General features: G+C 44.4%; 1 protein-coding gene across 1 annotated transcript in view; it reads left to right on the top strand.

The window, feature by feature from the left end:
* The first annotated feature begins 211 nt into the window (after window positions 1–211).
* LOC137603825 (rho-related GTP-binding protein RhoQ) overlaps window positions 212–16,331 on the top strand; it is a 41,361-nt gene continuing 25,241 nt past the window's right edge. Inside the window, exons 1-2 of the mRNA XM_068327623.1 lie at window positions 212–561; window positions 869–927. Of these exons, the coding sequence (XP_068183724.1) occupies window positions 414–561; window positions 869–927 (207 nt within the window). The 5' untranslated portion in view covers window positions 212–413. The remainder of the gene's footprint in view (window positions 562–868; window positions 928–16,331) is intronic.

The raw sequence follows: 16,331 nt of genomic DNA, 5'->3' as shown, positions 1-16,331 counted from the left end.
GGTGGGTTTATTGGTGCTGTGAGTGCTGGGGGGTCACACAGTGTTTGTTCAGAAACAGACTGCAGCAGTACCGGTCCCGGTAACGGTCCCGGTCCCGGTAACGGTCCCGTTCCGTTCCTCTGCGCATCCTCAGCAGATGTTCCCTCATCACGGGGGGAGGCTAGGCTCCGCCCCCTACAGACGCACCATTCGGTGCTCAGCAGCAGACCGGAGGCAGCACAACCCGGTCCGGGGTGGCGGAGGCTCCGGGACCGACAGATACCGGTTCGGTCACACCCTACATGAGGACGTCCGGTGGGGGTGGGGGCCCATGCAGCTCCAGACGCACCCAGCGCGCCTCGCGGCGCGTCCTCCCTGCTGATGATGTCCGCCTGCGGGGTTAGTCAGCCCGGGAGGGTGGTGAGGTCGGGGTGATGGCGAACGGAACCGGAACCGGAACCATCATGTTGAAATGCGTCGTGGTCGGAGACGGAGCGGTGGGGAAGACCTGCCTCCTGATGAGCTACGCCAACGACGCCTTCCCGGAGGAGTACGTTCCCACGGTGTTTGATCACTATGCAGGTGGGGTCAGAGTCCGGTGCTCCATCACACCCCGACACGACCATCACCATTTCACTATTAACAGTAGAAATGTGAAACCAGGGACAGCATCAGTTTGAATCCAAACCACTTGTTCACACACACACACGCACACACACACACACACACACACACACACACACACACACACACACACACACACACACACACACACACACACACACACACACACACACACACACACACACACACACACACACACACACACACACACACACACACACACACCTGCCCCATCCCTCCTTCAGCTGCTCTTTGTCCTTTGCAGTGAGTGTGGACGTTGGTGGGGAGCAGTACCTGTTGGGACTGTATGACACCGCTGGTCAGGTACAGCGTTTCCTTTTTCCTTGAGCCATTCTCAAACCACCCTCACACACGTTCTCCGTGTTTCTGTCTCCCTGTGGCGGTTAGACGACGGCTACAGAACGCCCACAGGCTTCATGTTAACAACAGACCCCAGGTGATCACTTCCTCACTAGGGTTTGGTGACAGTGTGATGAGTCAGGGGGAGTAGTGACGAGGTTTCAGTAGTTCCTTATGAACAACAAGGCTTCAGTGATGTCACAGAGGTGTTAGCAGGGCCCCCAGTCTCTACAGTGTGACCGTGACAGAGTGTGTTGAAAATACAACATGTACTAACATGCACAGACAGTAATGTCGGTGTGAGCACACAGGACAGACTGAGGTTCATCTAGTGCATCAGCACTACATATAGACAACTGTACTAACAATGTCTGACTTCTGCAGTTCTCTTTTCTGCCACAACCCTCATTGAGCAGCGGTGATTGTTTCTGGTCAGTCTTAGGGAATAATACTTTCATGTTTGGAGTAATAATGATATTTAAATTACCTCAAATGGCAATTATAAATTGAAATGTAGTAAATTACGACTTACAAACAATCAAGCTCACGATTAACCTCTCAGAACCAGTTGTTTTTGCGTGTTGAGGACTACCTGTATATAAATTTTTTAGCCAAGTGAAGCAATGCTTTATATGTGGGTGATGGAAGTCCTGGGTGTAGACAGTGACACCTGTAAGAGTGGCTACATATTCCATAATGTGATGCATATAACTCAGTATATCTGTCATTTGAAATGCAAATATGACCTGGGCAACAAGTCTAAATTAAAAAAAAAGACTTGGTGAAATAATGTGTCATAACATAGAACAGTCTGGAGTCCCCTCTCTCTTTCATGTCTTTACAGCCTGTTGAACTGTATGATATTCAAAGACACTCATGGAGCAGAGAACATAGATATCACTGACTTTTACCCCCCTATAACTCAGTTGTAGTGGTGTTGCAGTGGGCGAATTGGCCGGCTTCAAATTGCCCATAGGTGTGTGCATGCTTATTTCTCTCTATGTGGCTTCACAGTGCACTGGTGTCGTGCCCGGAGTGTAAACTGCCTCAGGCCCCAAGTTAGCTGGGGTGGGCCCCAGCACCCCACAACCCACGACAGTGGATGAAGTGGGTATGGAAAAGGAATGAATGAATGAGTTGTAGTCGTAGGAGTATTTATTACAGTTATTTTAAAAAAACACCATGAACAAAGAGGACAAATGCATTCAGTGAGACCAAAAGTCAAGGTGGAGAGAGAGCTCCTTAGTGTAGGTGGACAATGAAGACAGTTGCATTAGAGCATGGCAGAGCATCCCCGGGGATGACACCCAGGATCTGTCGATGTCAGTGTGTTTCAGATTTCAGGCTATAATTGACGACACAGGATTTGATACCAAATATTAAAACATGAAAGTCTGACTTGTGATTTAGTTTGTCCACGACTTTCGGTTCCTTTACAAACCAGGATGCACTAATAGAAACTATTATAATTCCTACACTATTCCTGATTTGGATTTACATTCTCTCAAGTTAAAGGTAGAAGTCTGCTGTTAATATAAAGTATGAGAATTATTTCAATGTCCCAATATTAATGGACCTGACTGACTTTATGCTTTGGAATAACACCTCACATGTGCTGTCCACATTTATTTCTCCCGGACAGCTACCTGTAATTTTTAACGCTCAAGAAAACTGTTTTGAGTGTTTTTACTAATTTGTACAGAAAGAATGTAATTGTTCACGCTCCCGCGCCTGATGGGGTGTGTTTGTGTGAGTCTCAGGAGGGTTTGCTTCCAGCTGATTCAGATTACATGTACTTCTTTTCTGAAATGAAGTTCTTCTATATGCCTGCAGTGGGTGGCAGTGGGTAATCAGAGAGGAGTTACCATGCCTCATTCACCCCCCCACACCTGTCTCTACTCTATTCACCTCTTGGTGTGGTCAAGACCAGATGGTAGTCATTATACTTTCAGCAAGTGAGACTCAGTGTCCCAAGAGGGTGAGAGACATTGTCTGAGGATGATGGTGGTGGTGAGGGGAGTGGGTGCATGTTAGGTGGCAAAGATCATAAATTAATACAATCTTTTCACTTTAATTTTCCATTTCTCAGTGTCACTATTTCATTCAGGACTGTCCCTTTTTCATTATTACCTCTTGATTGTTTTGCTCGCCTGGCTTTGCGCATCCATATTCAAGTTCCCAAAATGCTCCAGTGTTTCACAAGGTTTATTGTGGTAAACTTGTGACCTATCAGACACAATTGCTTCCTGTCGGGTTGGTGTGACAGGCCAGAGGCTCACAATCATGGCTCAACATTGACCTGTGCATATCTGTGCTCCATTTGCTGTTGATACTCTCTCCCTATTGCTGTTGTTTGTGTGGTGCATAGTCTTGTTTGCTGAATGTGAGGAGAGAAAAGAGTATAAAGTGTTTACTTATTCATTATTCTGCTTCTACACTCAAGTGAATCTCACATTGCATCTCAAGGAGGGGCAACAGGAAACAGGAAATGGATTAGTGCTATGGTACCCAAGGAATAAAATAGGAAAAGAAGCTTAGGATCTCTGATCTTGTGGGATTTATGATCTTTGACCCGTTAACTGTCAGGTTTTTTTTTCGGACATTCCCTCAGTTATTCAGACCTTCACACAATAATTCCTCTTACATCAGGCCCCAAAAATCATTTAAGCTAAGTGAAGGATTACTCGATGAACTGCATTTGTCTTTGTTTAACTAAAGTTACTTGGAATATGTTTTTTTAAAAACTTTGTACAAATGCTAATTTTGTTTGTTTGTTTTGCAATAAAACATTGGCTGGGAAGAGGGCAGGCCTACAATCATTGTCTGCTACAGCAGAGAACGTCCTCTTGTGAGAAACAACATGTAGTGATGTTCACTTTGTTCCGGCGCCCTGGACTCGGTGGGCGTTCCCATGTGAAGCACTGCTCCGGAGCCTGCTTCAAACATGGAGAAACCACCTGACTGATGACGTTTGGCACACCAAGAGCTCCAAAACACTAAGCGCTCCATTCACCAGGTGAGACACTAGTGCCCCATTCACCAGGTGAGACCCTGGTGCCCCATTCACCGGGTGAGACACTAGTGCCCCATTCACCAGTTGAGACACTGGCGCTCCATTCACCAGGTGACACACTGGTGCCCCATTCACCAGGTGACAGTTTAGTGGTCCGGATCAATGGGTGATCCGAAACACCGGCCGGTCCCAGATGTTAGAATGGATGAAACAGCACAGTGCGCTGCCTATCGTGTCAATATCCCTTGGATTGATCACATTAGTGTTCCGATTGCTGACAGTTTGAGTCGTAATTACTTTACAAAGGATCCAACCAGAAAGAGATCTCAAGTCTGCGAACATTTAGACCTGGTGCCGCCGAACAAAATAGATTTTAATTTCTCAGAAAACTTATTTTCAGGCTCTGTTGCTCACACAGTAGAACATAATAAACCACACACGTCATTTTAATTTACAGGTGAAGTGTTTTCTTTGTTCCAGCACCTGACGTACAGTAACAACACGTCATCAATGATGAGGCGTTACCAATCCAGACGTGAGAATTAACCCAGTGCTGCTGCTGTGATCACGTCTCAGGATTCAGACTTTTATCTCACAACATAGACCCTGTTTTTGTCCAGTGACACTAATCATCCTATGTAACTCACACACACAACACATATGTATATATTTACAATATGCATGTATGAACATTTAATCTATATCTTTTATTGTTTTATTGAACCCTGCAAAGACCAATGATCAAAAAACAATTTCCTATAATATATGTCTACAATATAGCAAGCAAGGATTAACACATTGAATTATATTATATTTGGTTTTATCCAAAAAATACTGTATATGCAATACAGGAAACGTCAAAGAGCTGTTTTCTGGGACCACAATCGACCGTTGTGTGGTCTCAGTACAGACACCCCGCCAAAGAGGGCGTCCACATTCTCAATGAATGAGGCGGCGAGTAATGGAACAGTTTTCGTCACAATTGCTACAAACGGTTCGAAGCCCTCATTCAGACATCACTAACAACATGGCAAGATGAGAGTTAGTCCTGCTTTGTAGGATGATATATTATCTCATTTGACATTTGTGTTGTCAAACGTCTTGTCTATGTCTCCACGAGCAAAGGTTTCCTCATAATACCACCTACTCTTCAGCATGCCCCATTCAAATGGATTCACGCTCAGCACAGAGAAATCAGTAGTTATTAACGAGAGAGAAGAACACGGGAAAAATAAGAGCGAAATATGTAGTAATAAAGTTACTGAAAGAAACGTTCCAGACTGTGACAATCGATCGGTAGTGAGTGCGCATTCACGTGGCGCATATTAACAAAAAGCACACAAACCATAAGGGGGAGGGTGGTATTGAGAGAGAGAACTCAGAGGGGGCAGGAGGTGGTGATAGAGGGAGCGCGGAGCCACGCCCATTAACACAGACCATTTCGGGGCGGAAGTGTTTCTATCAATATTCAATCAAAGATATTGAGGACCATGGATCAGTTTGAGGAAAGGCATTTCAAATACAGTGTATTTGGACATCTGGCAGCTGAATGACATGAATTAAAAAAACAATAATATAGAATCTGTAAGGAATTTGAATGTAATGAATAGTTGATTTGTGTGTGCTCTCCAGGCACACACAAACAGGCATTGTGAAGAATTCTTACGCTGCGGCAGTTTTTGTATATTTCCCCATACTTCAGTGCAGCAGTTCAGATTGAGCAAGAATAATGCAGAAAAAATTGTATAAAGCGCCTTTTGATTTTGGAGTTTCTGGGTTTTCCATAATATGGACACACTTCTGGCTGTTTATTTTGCAATTGTCTTACATTAATTAATCATTCATTCATTCATCTTTGTACCTCTCATGCCCCGTGTCCGCTTTGGCAGTGGGCATGGGGCATGAGGTGTGACGCCAGTGCACCGCGGAGCCACACAGAGATGCAGACAAGCACGTAAGCTCACACTCACACACTAAGGGCAATTTGGAGCGGCCAATTAACATGAAGCGCATGTTTTTGGAGGGGGGAGGAAGCAGGAGAACCCTGAGAGAACCCACGGAGACATGGGGAGATCATGCAAACGCCACACACAGCGGGACACGAACCCGGAACCGCCTTGATGTCCAGCGACTGCACCAACCACTGTGCCCTTTATTTGTATAGTCACATCAACAGACATTTCAAAGCACTTTAACAGACACAAATATCCAACTGAGCCCTCCAGAGCATCAGAGACAGTGGTGGGGAAAAACTCCCTCATTGAGGAAGAAACTCCAGGCAGGACCCAGACTCTGGAGGGTGGTCATCCGCCTTGACCTGTTGGGAGGAAAAGGAAAATAAAGTGGGGATAGAGACTGGGCAAGGAAAAGAGAAAGGGACAGAGAGAGAGTTTCAGAAATGAAGCCGCTTCTTCAGAACTGAAGAATAAGAATCTCCAATGAGACTAGTGAGAGCTGCAGGACAGGAGATAGTAAAACTGCAGATGAGGTAAAACTGTCTCCTGTTGTCGCTATCTGTCTAACTCATACCCAGACTGACTCTCACTTATTCTCTTCAAAATGACAAAACCAAAAGGAAAATCGGAGGATACTAAAGACCATACGGTCTCTATGAAAGAATTAAAGAGTGAGTTAAAGAGCAACTTTGATAAGTTAGGGAGTGACTTTGATAAAAAGTTGGAAGAAAAGCTAAAACCGGTGCTAGACGCCTTGGAAGAAATGAAAGACAAAATGAAGAAAATGCAGAAAGACATGGAGGAAAAAGACCAAAGAATTGTTGTCTTGGAACAGGGACAACAAAGAATGGATGACTTGGAACAAAGCATTCGTATAAATGATGTGATCATCACTGGAATCAAAATCAAGCCGAGGAATTACAAAAATGCTATGGCTAGCGCTGACATCGAATCTCTGGAGCTACAAGTGAGTTCTCAACTGAGGGATCTGGAGATAACTATAGATCAGACCAGATTGAGACTTGTTACCCATCACCATCTGGAGGTAGGAGACCACCTGCAGTGCTGATAAAATTCAACAATCGTAAACACAAAATTGCTTTTCTGAAACAAGGCTTCAAACTGAAAGGAAAAAATGTCTACATTAATGAGAATCTCACTAATACACTTCAATAATCTCACTGATATACTTCAGTAAGATCTTCAGTGTAAGACGAAGCCTTACAGTGGAGAGCTTTACATGTGATCATAAGGAGTTTGAATTATATTCTATAATTAATCGGGAGCCCATGAAGTGACGCTAGGACAGGAGAGATGTGTTCTCTCCTCCTAGTTCGAGTTAGGAAGCGGGCAGCTGCATTCTGAACTAACTGTAGAGTCCTAATAGAGGAGCTAGAACAGCCCGATAATAAGGAATTGCAGTAATCCAATCTGGAAGGAAAAGGACAGATTTTGATCAAAAATCACTGTCAAGTTCCTAAAACCATTGGCAGAGGATAAAGCAATTTTATCTAAGTGAATTACAGTATTAGAAATGTCATCCCTAAGGTGTTTAGGCCCAATAATAATGACTTCAGTTTTGTTAGTGTTTAGCATTAACAAGTTGTGGAGCATCCAAGACGTAATATCCCTGAGGAAAGTCTTTAAGGCTGCATTCAGACTGCAGGCATATTGTGTTTTCTTCCGTATCTGATTTTTAGGGCTGACTGTTCACACTGTTTTTTAGCAAGTGTCCAAATGACATCTGTCTCTGTTCAGACTGGGCCACATCATCGGCTGACCTGACAGATTGCCGTAATAACAACGTCAGGGTGGAGGCGCCGTTCAGTGCGTGTAATGTGTGAGGTCATATAATTGCGACGGCCGCCACAACAACAATAATGAACATGAAGTTTTGTTACCTTAGCGTGTTGGTGACATCACTGTCTGGTAGAGGTGGAGAAAACCTGTGACACACCAGACATTGTCAGCTTGATCTTCCACTTTTTACATCTCTGTAACGCGCGACGCTCTTCAGTGTTTGGAGCTGTTCAGACTGAAGATACATCTGTCCATATCCAACACTAAACTACCTCCTGAATGTGGTTTCAATCTGTCCCGCAAATATCGGATATCATGTGGTATGGGACTGTTCAGACTGCACACGAGATAAGCAATATCAATCTGGATGGGATGAAAATCGGACATAGGCGACTAGTCTGAAAAATGCCTAATGTAGTTAGTTGGTCAGATTTGTTTGTTTTAGTATACAAATATAACGATACAGTGGCACCTCTACTTACGAAATTAATTGGTTCCGGAAGAAATTACGAAAGTAGAAAATTACTTAAGTAGAGACTCGTTTTCCATGTAAATGCCCTAATCCATTCCAAGCCCCCAAAAATTCCGACATACATGTTTTATAAAGCGTAGAAATGCATCAAAACATGTAACAAATACATGTTACGATTAGATTATTACACAATAAATGAGAGTTGTGCATAATGTAAAAAACAAAGAATAGAGTAAAGAATAAAAATGATGGTCATTTACCTTTTAGCTGCTGTCCTCATTGTTTTTTGCCCTCTTTGGTTCATGTTCTGTCTCAGAAGGAGTTTTGTAAAGAACTGATCCAAGGACGTTTGCTTTTGTCGGCTTTTAACAATCCTTCAAAAATGTCCAAGGCAAACATTATTAAAGTGAGCGATTTCCCAACTGGTAAACATTTTTTCCGGGTGAGTCTTTTCAACAAATTCTGAAACTTCATGGAATTTTCCTAGAATGTCTGATTTGGGCTGATGGAATCCTGACTGCCTCCTCCTCCTTGTCCTCTCCGAACTCCTCCTGCACTGCAGCGGATTGCATCGACTCCAACTCCTCCAGCTCTGTCGTTGAAAGCTCCTCGTCGTACCCCTGAATCAACTCATAGATGTCCTCTTCATTCACCTCAAGACCCATGCCCTTCCCCAGCGAAATAATTTCCTCAATTTCAGGCTCAACTTCACCCTCCAACTCGAACCCCTTCATATCCCGTGGGGCAACACCGTCGGGCCACAGTTTTCTCCAAGCAGCATTAAGGTTATGCCTGGTCATCTCCTGCCAAGCCATATCGATCAGCTTGAGGCAATCAACGATATTAAAGTGCTGCTTCCAAAACTCACTAAGGGTAAGCTGAGTGTTTTCAGTGATGTCGAAACACCTCTTGAACAGATGTTTTGTGTAGAGTTTCTTGAAGTTTGAAATGGGTTCTTGGCCCACGGGCTGGAGGATAGAGGTGGTGTTAGCTGGGAGGTACAACACCTTAATAAACGAAAATTCCTCCAGGATATCAACTTCCAGGCAGGGCGGGTGGGCAGGGGGATTATCCAGAACGAGAAGGCATTTGAAGGGGAGATCGTTCTCTGCTAGATAACTCTTACCAGCAGGGCCAAAAGCCAAATTAACCCATTCATGATGGGCCACCCAGGCCTTGGCATTGGCCCTCCATAGCACCTGAAGTCTTTCTTTTGATATTTTGTGAGCCTTGAATGCTCTGGGATTTTCGGAGTGGTACACAAGCAGGGGCTTGATTTTGCAATTCCCACTCGCATTGGCACAAAGGGCAACCGTAAGGCAGTCCTTCATGGGCTTGTGGCCTGGGGATTTCTTCTCTTCTGCTGTGATGTGATATGACCTAAACCAATTTAATGCTGAGGGTTTTTTTTGTCCAAATCATCTTCTAATTGTGTTAGAGGTTTTCTTAAGACAGAACAAAGTACATACGTACAAATATTTGTCAATTCAAATCATATGTAGGTTGTGTTACGGTTTCCAGAGGAACCAGGCACGAGAGTCTGAGTATCATTTAATAACAAACTTTTAATTACTCCAAAGTCAAAACCAGGCAGGGGTCAAAACCAGAAGATCAGGACAAAGACGGCAGGAAAAAAAGTAATCCAACAAAAAGTCCAAGGTCATTCACGGGGCAGACGAAATCGTGGTCAAAACAGGCAGAGGTCAAAATCCAGGAAATCACAGATAAGGTAGGCAAAACTCGTGGTCGTAAGAAAGCGGTCTACGAATAACAATTTGGCGTACACGGATCTCTGCTCAAATACTTACTTACTACACTGCGACAACGTTGAACTGAAATGAAGGACCTTAAATAGACCAGGGTGCTAAACTAGGTTTAGGTGCAACTGATGATTAACTGATTGACTAATGGGAAAGAACTAAACACGGATTGGCTAAAGACCAAACAGAACAAACAGAGGAAACAAACCAGGTGTAGCGAATAACGAATATGGTTGTGACAGAAAACCAGAAAGTACATGAACTGAAAACCAATAGACAAAAGACAAAGTCAGGAATGTATGAAAAAGGCAGAACAGAACATGGCAGATGCAGATCATCACAGGTTGAGGAGAAGTCCAACAGGATCATCGATGATACAAAAAACAAAGAATTAAAAAAATACTTATCTAAAGTGATGAGATATCTGGTCGATCTGGAAAATGAAACTTTCCTTTCTCTCCCCCTCAGAGCATTTATAGCCCACTCTCACTCTCGTGTGTGAAGGTGTTTCCCATTGATGCATAAGATCATATTCCTCTTTTACAACAGTCAGATTAAGACAGATCAATACAGATCATATTACATTACATATTACATTACAATAATTTAAAAATCATTGTACCACAAATCATTGTACCACACACCCTCCTTACGGGGTTTTCAAACCCTGTACCAAAACTGGGAATTTTAATAAGATCTAAGACTACATTTTAACACAGGTGGCGCTGATCTATGGCTATTGTCTCACCAATCATCACTGCAGATATAGGCAAAAAACACCCTGATGCTGGCATTTCAGGGAGAAAATTCCTCTATGATCCTCACTGAGCAATCACTTTTTTAGCCTGCAGGAACGTCAGATGTCAAAAATAATGGCATAGCAGTTAATCACTTAACTGTATGAGTATATAGATGTATTTCAGAATAATGATCAACCAAGTAAATTACTTCTAATATGAATATGAAATTCTGACTAAGCTGTTGCATGTTGCATGTCCAGCTACATGGAAACACCTATAATATTTGAAACATTCCACCACATTCCCCCCTTCCATGGCTTTTTTAAGCCATAGACCAAAAGTGGGAAATTTAATAAAATACAACAATACAATTTTTAACAAAGGTGGCTCTGTTCCATGGCTACTGTCTCACTATTCTTCACTGCAGACGGAGGCAAAATCCCAATAATTACAATATAGGGAAAAATTCCTTCATGACCCTCACAGAGTGATCACTTTCTTAGCCTGCAGAGAAGACAATTCAGCAAAAAAAATGAGTAGCCTGCAAAGCATTTTAACATGAACATATTATTCACAGATGAGCATCACTGAAATGATGACATTATGGCTGCAAACGTGGCAGCATGTTCTTTAGTCCAGCACTTGCATCGAATGTGGTTTCCAATGTTGCTATTACTGAAAAACTTTTTGGTGACTAACAGTGTTCTTGTCTTGTACTTGCTGTGTATGGCAATAAGGACATTCCCCCCAGATCTCAACCCCTACAAGGTGTCAGGATCTCCCTGCTTCACTGACATTGAGACGAGTGGTATCTAAACATCCACCCCCTTTTGTAGTCAGACTTCCCCTCCACACCAGTGGGTGGGTGAGTCTGGTAGGAGTCTCTGCTTCTTACAGTGTGGACGAATGTTCCTGGACCTTCACAGCCATCAGAGTTGTCTACAGCAGTGGTCCCCAATCCCTGAGCCGCTGACCGGCACCGGTCCGTGGGTCATTTGGTACCGGGCCGCACAGAAAGAATTTTTTTTAACATTACTTCTGTTTGATTTATTTTGGAGTCTGAAGGATATTTTATTGTGAAAAGTGACGTCTGTGCTGAATGACACATAGATGACTGAGTGCACCTGTGCCTCTTGACAGGTCTGGGTCACATGACAGGTTACCAGCTGTTACCCCTAAATTAAGTGCCCACAACTGCTCAAATGTGTTCTGGAGTAAAGTCAAGGCAGACTATCCTGAGATCGCCCTAAAAGTATCTTAATCCCTGCTTCCATTTCCAACCTCCTGTCTTTGTGAAGTGGGATTTTCTGCAGTGACTGTAAAGAAAACCAAACTGGAATAGACCGGACATCCAGAACACACTTCAGGTGTCATTGTCTCTGTTACCCCTAGATCAGTAGTCCACAACCACTCTTCTTCTTTGGGCTTTTCCCTTCTGGGGTCGCCAAAACCAATCAGTGTCCTCCATCTAACCCTGTCTTCTGCATCCTCTTCTCTCACACCAACTACCTTCTTGTCCTCTTTCATTACATCCATAAACCTCCTCTTTGGTCTTCCTCTAGGCCTCCTGCCTGGCAGTTCAAAACTCAGCATCCTTCTACCAATATATTCACTATCTCTCCTCTGGACATGTCCAAACCATCTCAGTCTGGCCTCTCTGACTTTATCTCCAGAACCTCTAACATGTGCTGTCCCTCTGATGTACTCATTCCTGATCCTATCCTTCCTGGTCACTCCCAGAGAGAACCTCAGCATCTTCATCTCTGCTACCTCCAGCTCTGTCTCCTGTCTTTTCCTCAGTGACACTGTCTCTAGACCAAACAACATCGCTGGTGTCACCACAGTTTTATACACCACGGTCACCAACCACTAACTCTCATTATTTTAACAATTACTATTTGATTGACTTGTTCACCCTTTTATTGAAATGATCAGAATTTCTCCTACGTAGAATGAACTGATTGTAAGTCACTATATTTAAAATAAACCTCATCAGTGCCATCACTTCAATTAAGTTTTTATTATAATTATTTCTTCCAATTATTTTGTTTACGGTCCATTCGGACCAGGACCTCACACCATAAAAACAACTTCTTCCCCACTGCAGTCAGCCTGATGAACAATGCCCCCCCCCCCCCCCCCAGGTAACCATCTGCCCCTGATCACCTTGCAAAGACTTCTCTTCTTCACCTGTATACACCAACCATATATATCACATCACACCGTAATGTAAATTGTAAATTGTAAATACTTTTTTATTCCTTATTCCTTATTCCTCCTTATTGCTTCTCTTCCACCTTTGAAGTTTCTCGTATTGTAAACTTTACTGTACTTGGCAATAAAACTTTTTTTGATTGTGATTCTGATTCAAAATCTACTATAAAACTCTCTATTCTCATTTTCATTCGATCGATCATCCTCGCCTTGTCGTACACCAATTTGCCGGTTTAGCTTGTAAAAAATAGAATCCTTTTTTTTTTCATTGGACGAGAGGAGGTCATGACCCGAGTCCATATTTAATGATCGGGAGCGTTCAGGTCACTTCGGCTATTTCCATCGGCATGCGCACCGCCTAGCGAGAGAAAAAGTTTGCTTTCTTATGTTATCACTCGGGGATTTTCGCGAGTCCAAAAAAGTTGTAAGTTATAGCCTTTTTTTCCTAAAAATAAGAACACCACTGTGGCTACACAGGCTAAAATCCTTGTAGCCACTCTGGAATTTACTTCACCTATGGCGTAGTGGTGATTGACTACTGCAAGCCCAGAGATGCCCTGTGAGTCAGTTAAGTGATATAACAGATGATAGGCTGACATCCATATTTTTAGTAATGAGGCATTCGTTTAGGGAGTTTCGAAAGGAGCTGATGTAAATAGCCGAAAAGCGCTGTCGTAGACCACCCCCCTGTTCAGAGATGGCTTCTCCACTTTGACGTGGATGGTCTCTTTTACTCCTCTCTCAAACCATTTATCTTCCCTGTCCAAGATCTGAACATCGGTGTCCTGAAATGAGTGTCTCTCTTCCTTGAGGTGAAGGAAGACTGCTGAGTCCTTTCCTGATGTGTTGGCTCTTCTGTGTTGCGCCATGCGCCTGTGTAGTGGTTGTTTGGTTTCCCCTATGTAGACGTCTGAGCATTCCTCTTGCATTTAACTGCATACACCACATTGCTCCTCTGACTGTGTGGTGTGGGGTCTTTTGGGTGGACCAGTCTTTGTCGGAGGGTGTTGCCTGGCTTAAAATTCACAGGAACCTGGTGTTTGATGAAGATCTTCAGTTTTTCAGACACTCAATACACATTGTCGAGCCTCAGGTTGAGGAGGAACAATGTGGGTTCCGTCCTGGTCGTGGAACAACGGACCAGCTTTTCACTCTCACGGGGATCCTAGAGGGGGCTTGGGAGTATGCCCATCCAGTCTACATGTGTTTTGTGGACTTGGAGAAGGCATATGATCGTGTCCCCAGGGATATACTGTGGGAAGTACTGCGGGAGTATGGGGTGAGGGGGGCTCTCCTCAGGGCCATCCAATCCCTGTACGCCCAAAGTGAGAGCTGCGTTCGGGTTCTCGGCAGTAAGTCGGACTTGTTCCGAGTAGCTGTTGGCCTTCGCCAGGGCTGCGCTTTATCACCAATTCTGTTTGTGATTTTCATGGACAGGATATCGAGGCGTAGTCGTGGTGAGGAGGCTTTACAGTTTGGTGGCCTGAGGATTGCATCGCTGCTTTTTGCAGATGATGTGGTCCTGTTTGTGTCATCAGCCTGTGACCTGCAGCGCTCACTGGTCCGGTTTGCAGCCGAGTGTGAAGCGGCGGGGATGAGGATTAGCACCTCCAAATCTGAGGCCATGGTCCTCAGCAGGAAACCGGTGGAATGCCTTCTCCAAGTGGGGAATGAGGTCCTTCCACAAGTGAAGGAGTTTAAGTATCTTGGGGTCCTGTTCACGAGTGAGGGAACAATGGAGCGTGAGATTGGACGGAGAATTGGGGCAGCAGGAGCGGTATTGCAGTCGCTTTACCGCACTGTTGTCACAAAGAGGGAGCTAAGCTGAGAGGCAAAGCTCTCCATCTACCGTTCAATCTTCGTTCCTACCCTCAACTATGGTCATGAGCGATGGGTCATGACCGAAAGAACGAGATCGCGGATACAAGCGGCTGAAATGGGCTTTCTCAGGCGGATAGCTGGTGTCTCCCTTAGAGATAAGGTGAGAAACACTGCTGTTCGCGAGGGGCTCAGAGTAGAGCCGCTGCTCCTTCGCGTGGAAAGGAGTCAGTTGAGGTGGTTTGGGCATCTGGTGCGGATGCCTCTGGGACGCCTCCCTAGGGAGGTGTTTCTGGCACGTCCAGCTGGGAGGAGACCTCGGGGCAGACCCAGGACCAGGTGGAGGGATTATATCTCAACACTGGCCTGGGAACGCCTTGGGATCCCCCAGTCAGAGCTGGTGGATGTGGCCCGGGAAAGGGAAGTTTGGGGCTCCCTGTTGAAGCTGCTGCCCCCGCGACCCGATTCCGGATAAGCGGTGGAAGATGGATGGATGGATGGATGGAATACACATATGGGTTCACTATGTAGCTATGCCTGCTCTCCTCTTCCATCCTCACTGGGTTATTCTCCTTTCTGGATCTCGTGTGAGCTTTCACAAAGGTCCAGTCAGGATATCCACAGTGAGGATATCCATGATCTTGGGTACTGGTTAGTAGTTTATCAGCCATGTTTTGCAGGGTCTTGATGATCCCAAGCTTGTACTCCAGTAGATGGACTGAATGGACGATTCAAAACAACAATGTACCAAAATCAAATAATTTAAATGTGATATGTAATGTAGGAATCTGGTTGATGGTGTGTTGTAATGAAAGATGTTGTTGATTTACAGAACGGGAATTTCACAAGCCAATGGTCTCTACCTGTCAACCCTTTTTTTTCTTTTCGGATATTGTTGTTGATGCTCCAAAACTGATAAAAGTGAAGTCTGCTGTAATAACATGTCTGGAAAGAACATGTTATTGTTAGATGAAAGGTTGCACCTCATGGATTTTGATCTTGACCCATGTGTCGTCCACGTACCGGAACCAGCAGCTTTCTTCTATGTACAAAGTGGCCATGATAGGAGACACCGGCAAGCCCATGGCACATCCGTGTTTCTGCTTATAGAAGTTCCCTCTGTACTGGAAATAGTGGTGTTTAGGCAGAGGACCAAAAGGAGGTTTGTCCTGTTGCTGAGGTTGTTGTCCTGTGAAAGCTGTTGCCTTACTCCTTCCACCGTCTCCATCGTGGGAACACACATGAATAGGGAGGTGACGTCATAGGATACCATGGTCTCATCTGTATCCAATCTCAGTCCTCTCACCTTTTCCACAAAGTCCGTGTAGTTCTGTATGTAGTAGGGATTGTTCCCCACTAGTGGGGCCAAGATGCTGGCCCCGCTAGTTGTATGTGATCAAGTTGATGCTGCTGACAATGGGTCTGAGGGGGGCTCCTTCTTTATAAATTTTTGGGAAGGCCATATATGCATGGTATGGCTTCCCTAGGGTACAGGCAACAGTATAGCATGTGCTTTATTGTTTCCTCCTCCGTTAGCTTCTGTAGGCATTCCACAACCTTCTTTTTGTAGCTGCTGGTTGGGTCGTGCTTCAGGGT

The sequence above is a fragment of the Antennarius striatus genome, chromosome 11, assembly GCF_040054535.1.
Source record: "Antennarius striatus isolate MH-2024 chromosome 11, ASM4005453v1, whole genome shotgun sequence".
NCBI lineage: Eukaryota > Metazoa > Chordata > Actinopteri > Lophiiformes > Antennariidae > Antennarius > Antennarius striatus.
The sequence above is the reverse complement of the archived record's forward strand: the minus strand, read 5'-3'. Positions and strand labels throughout refer to the sequence as shown.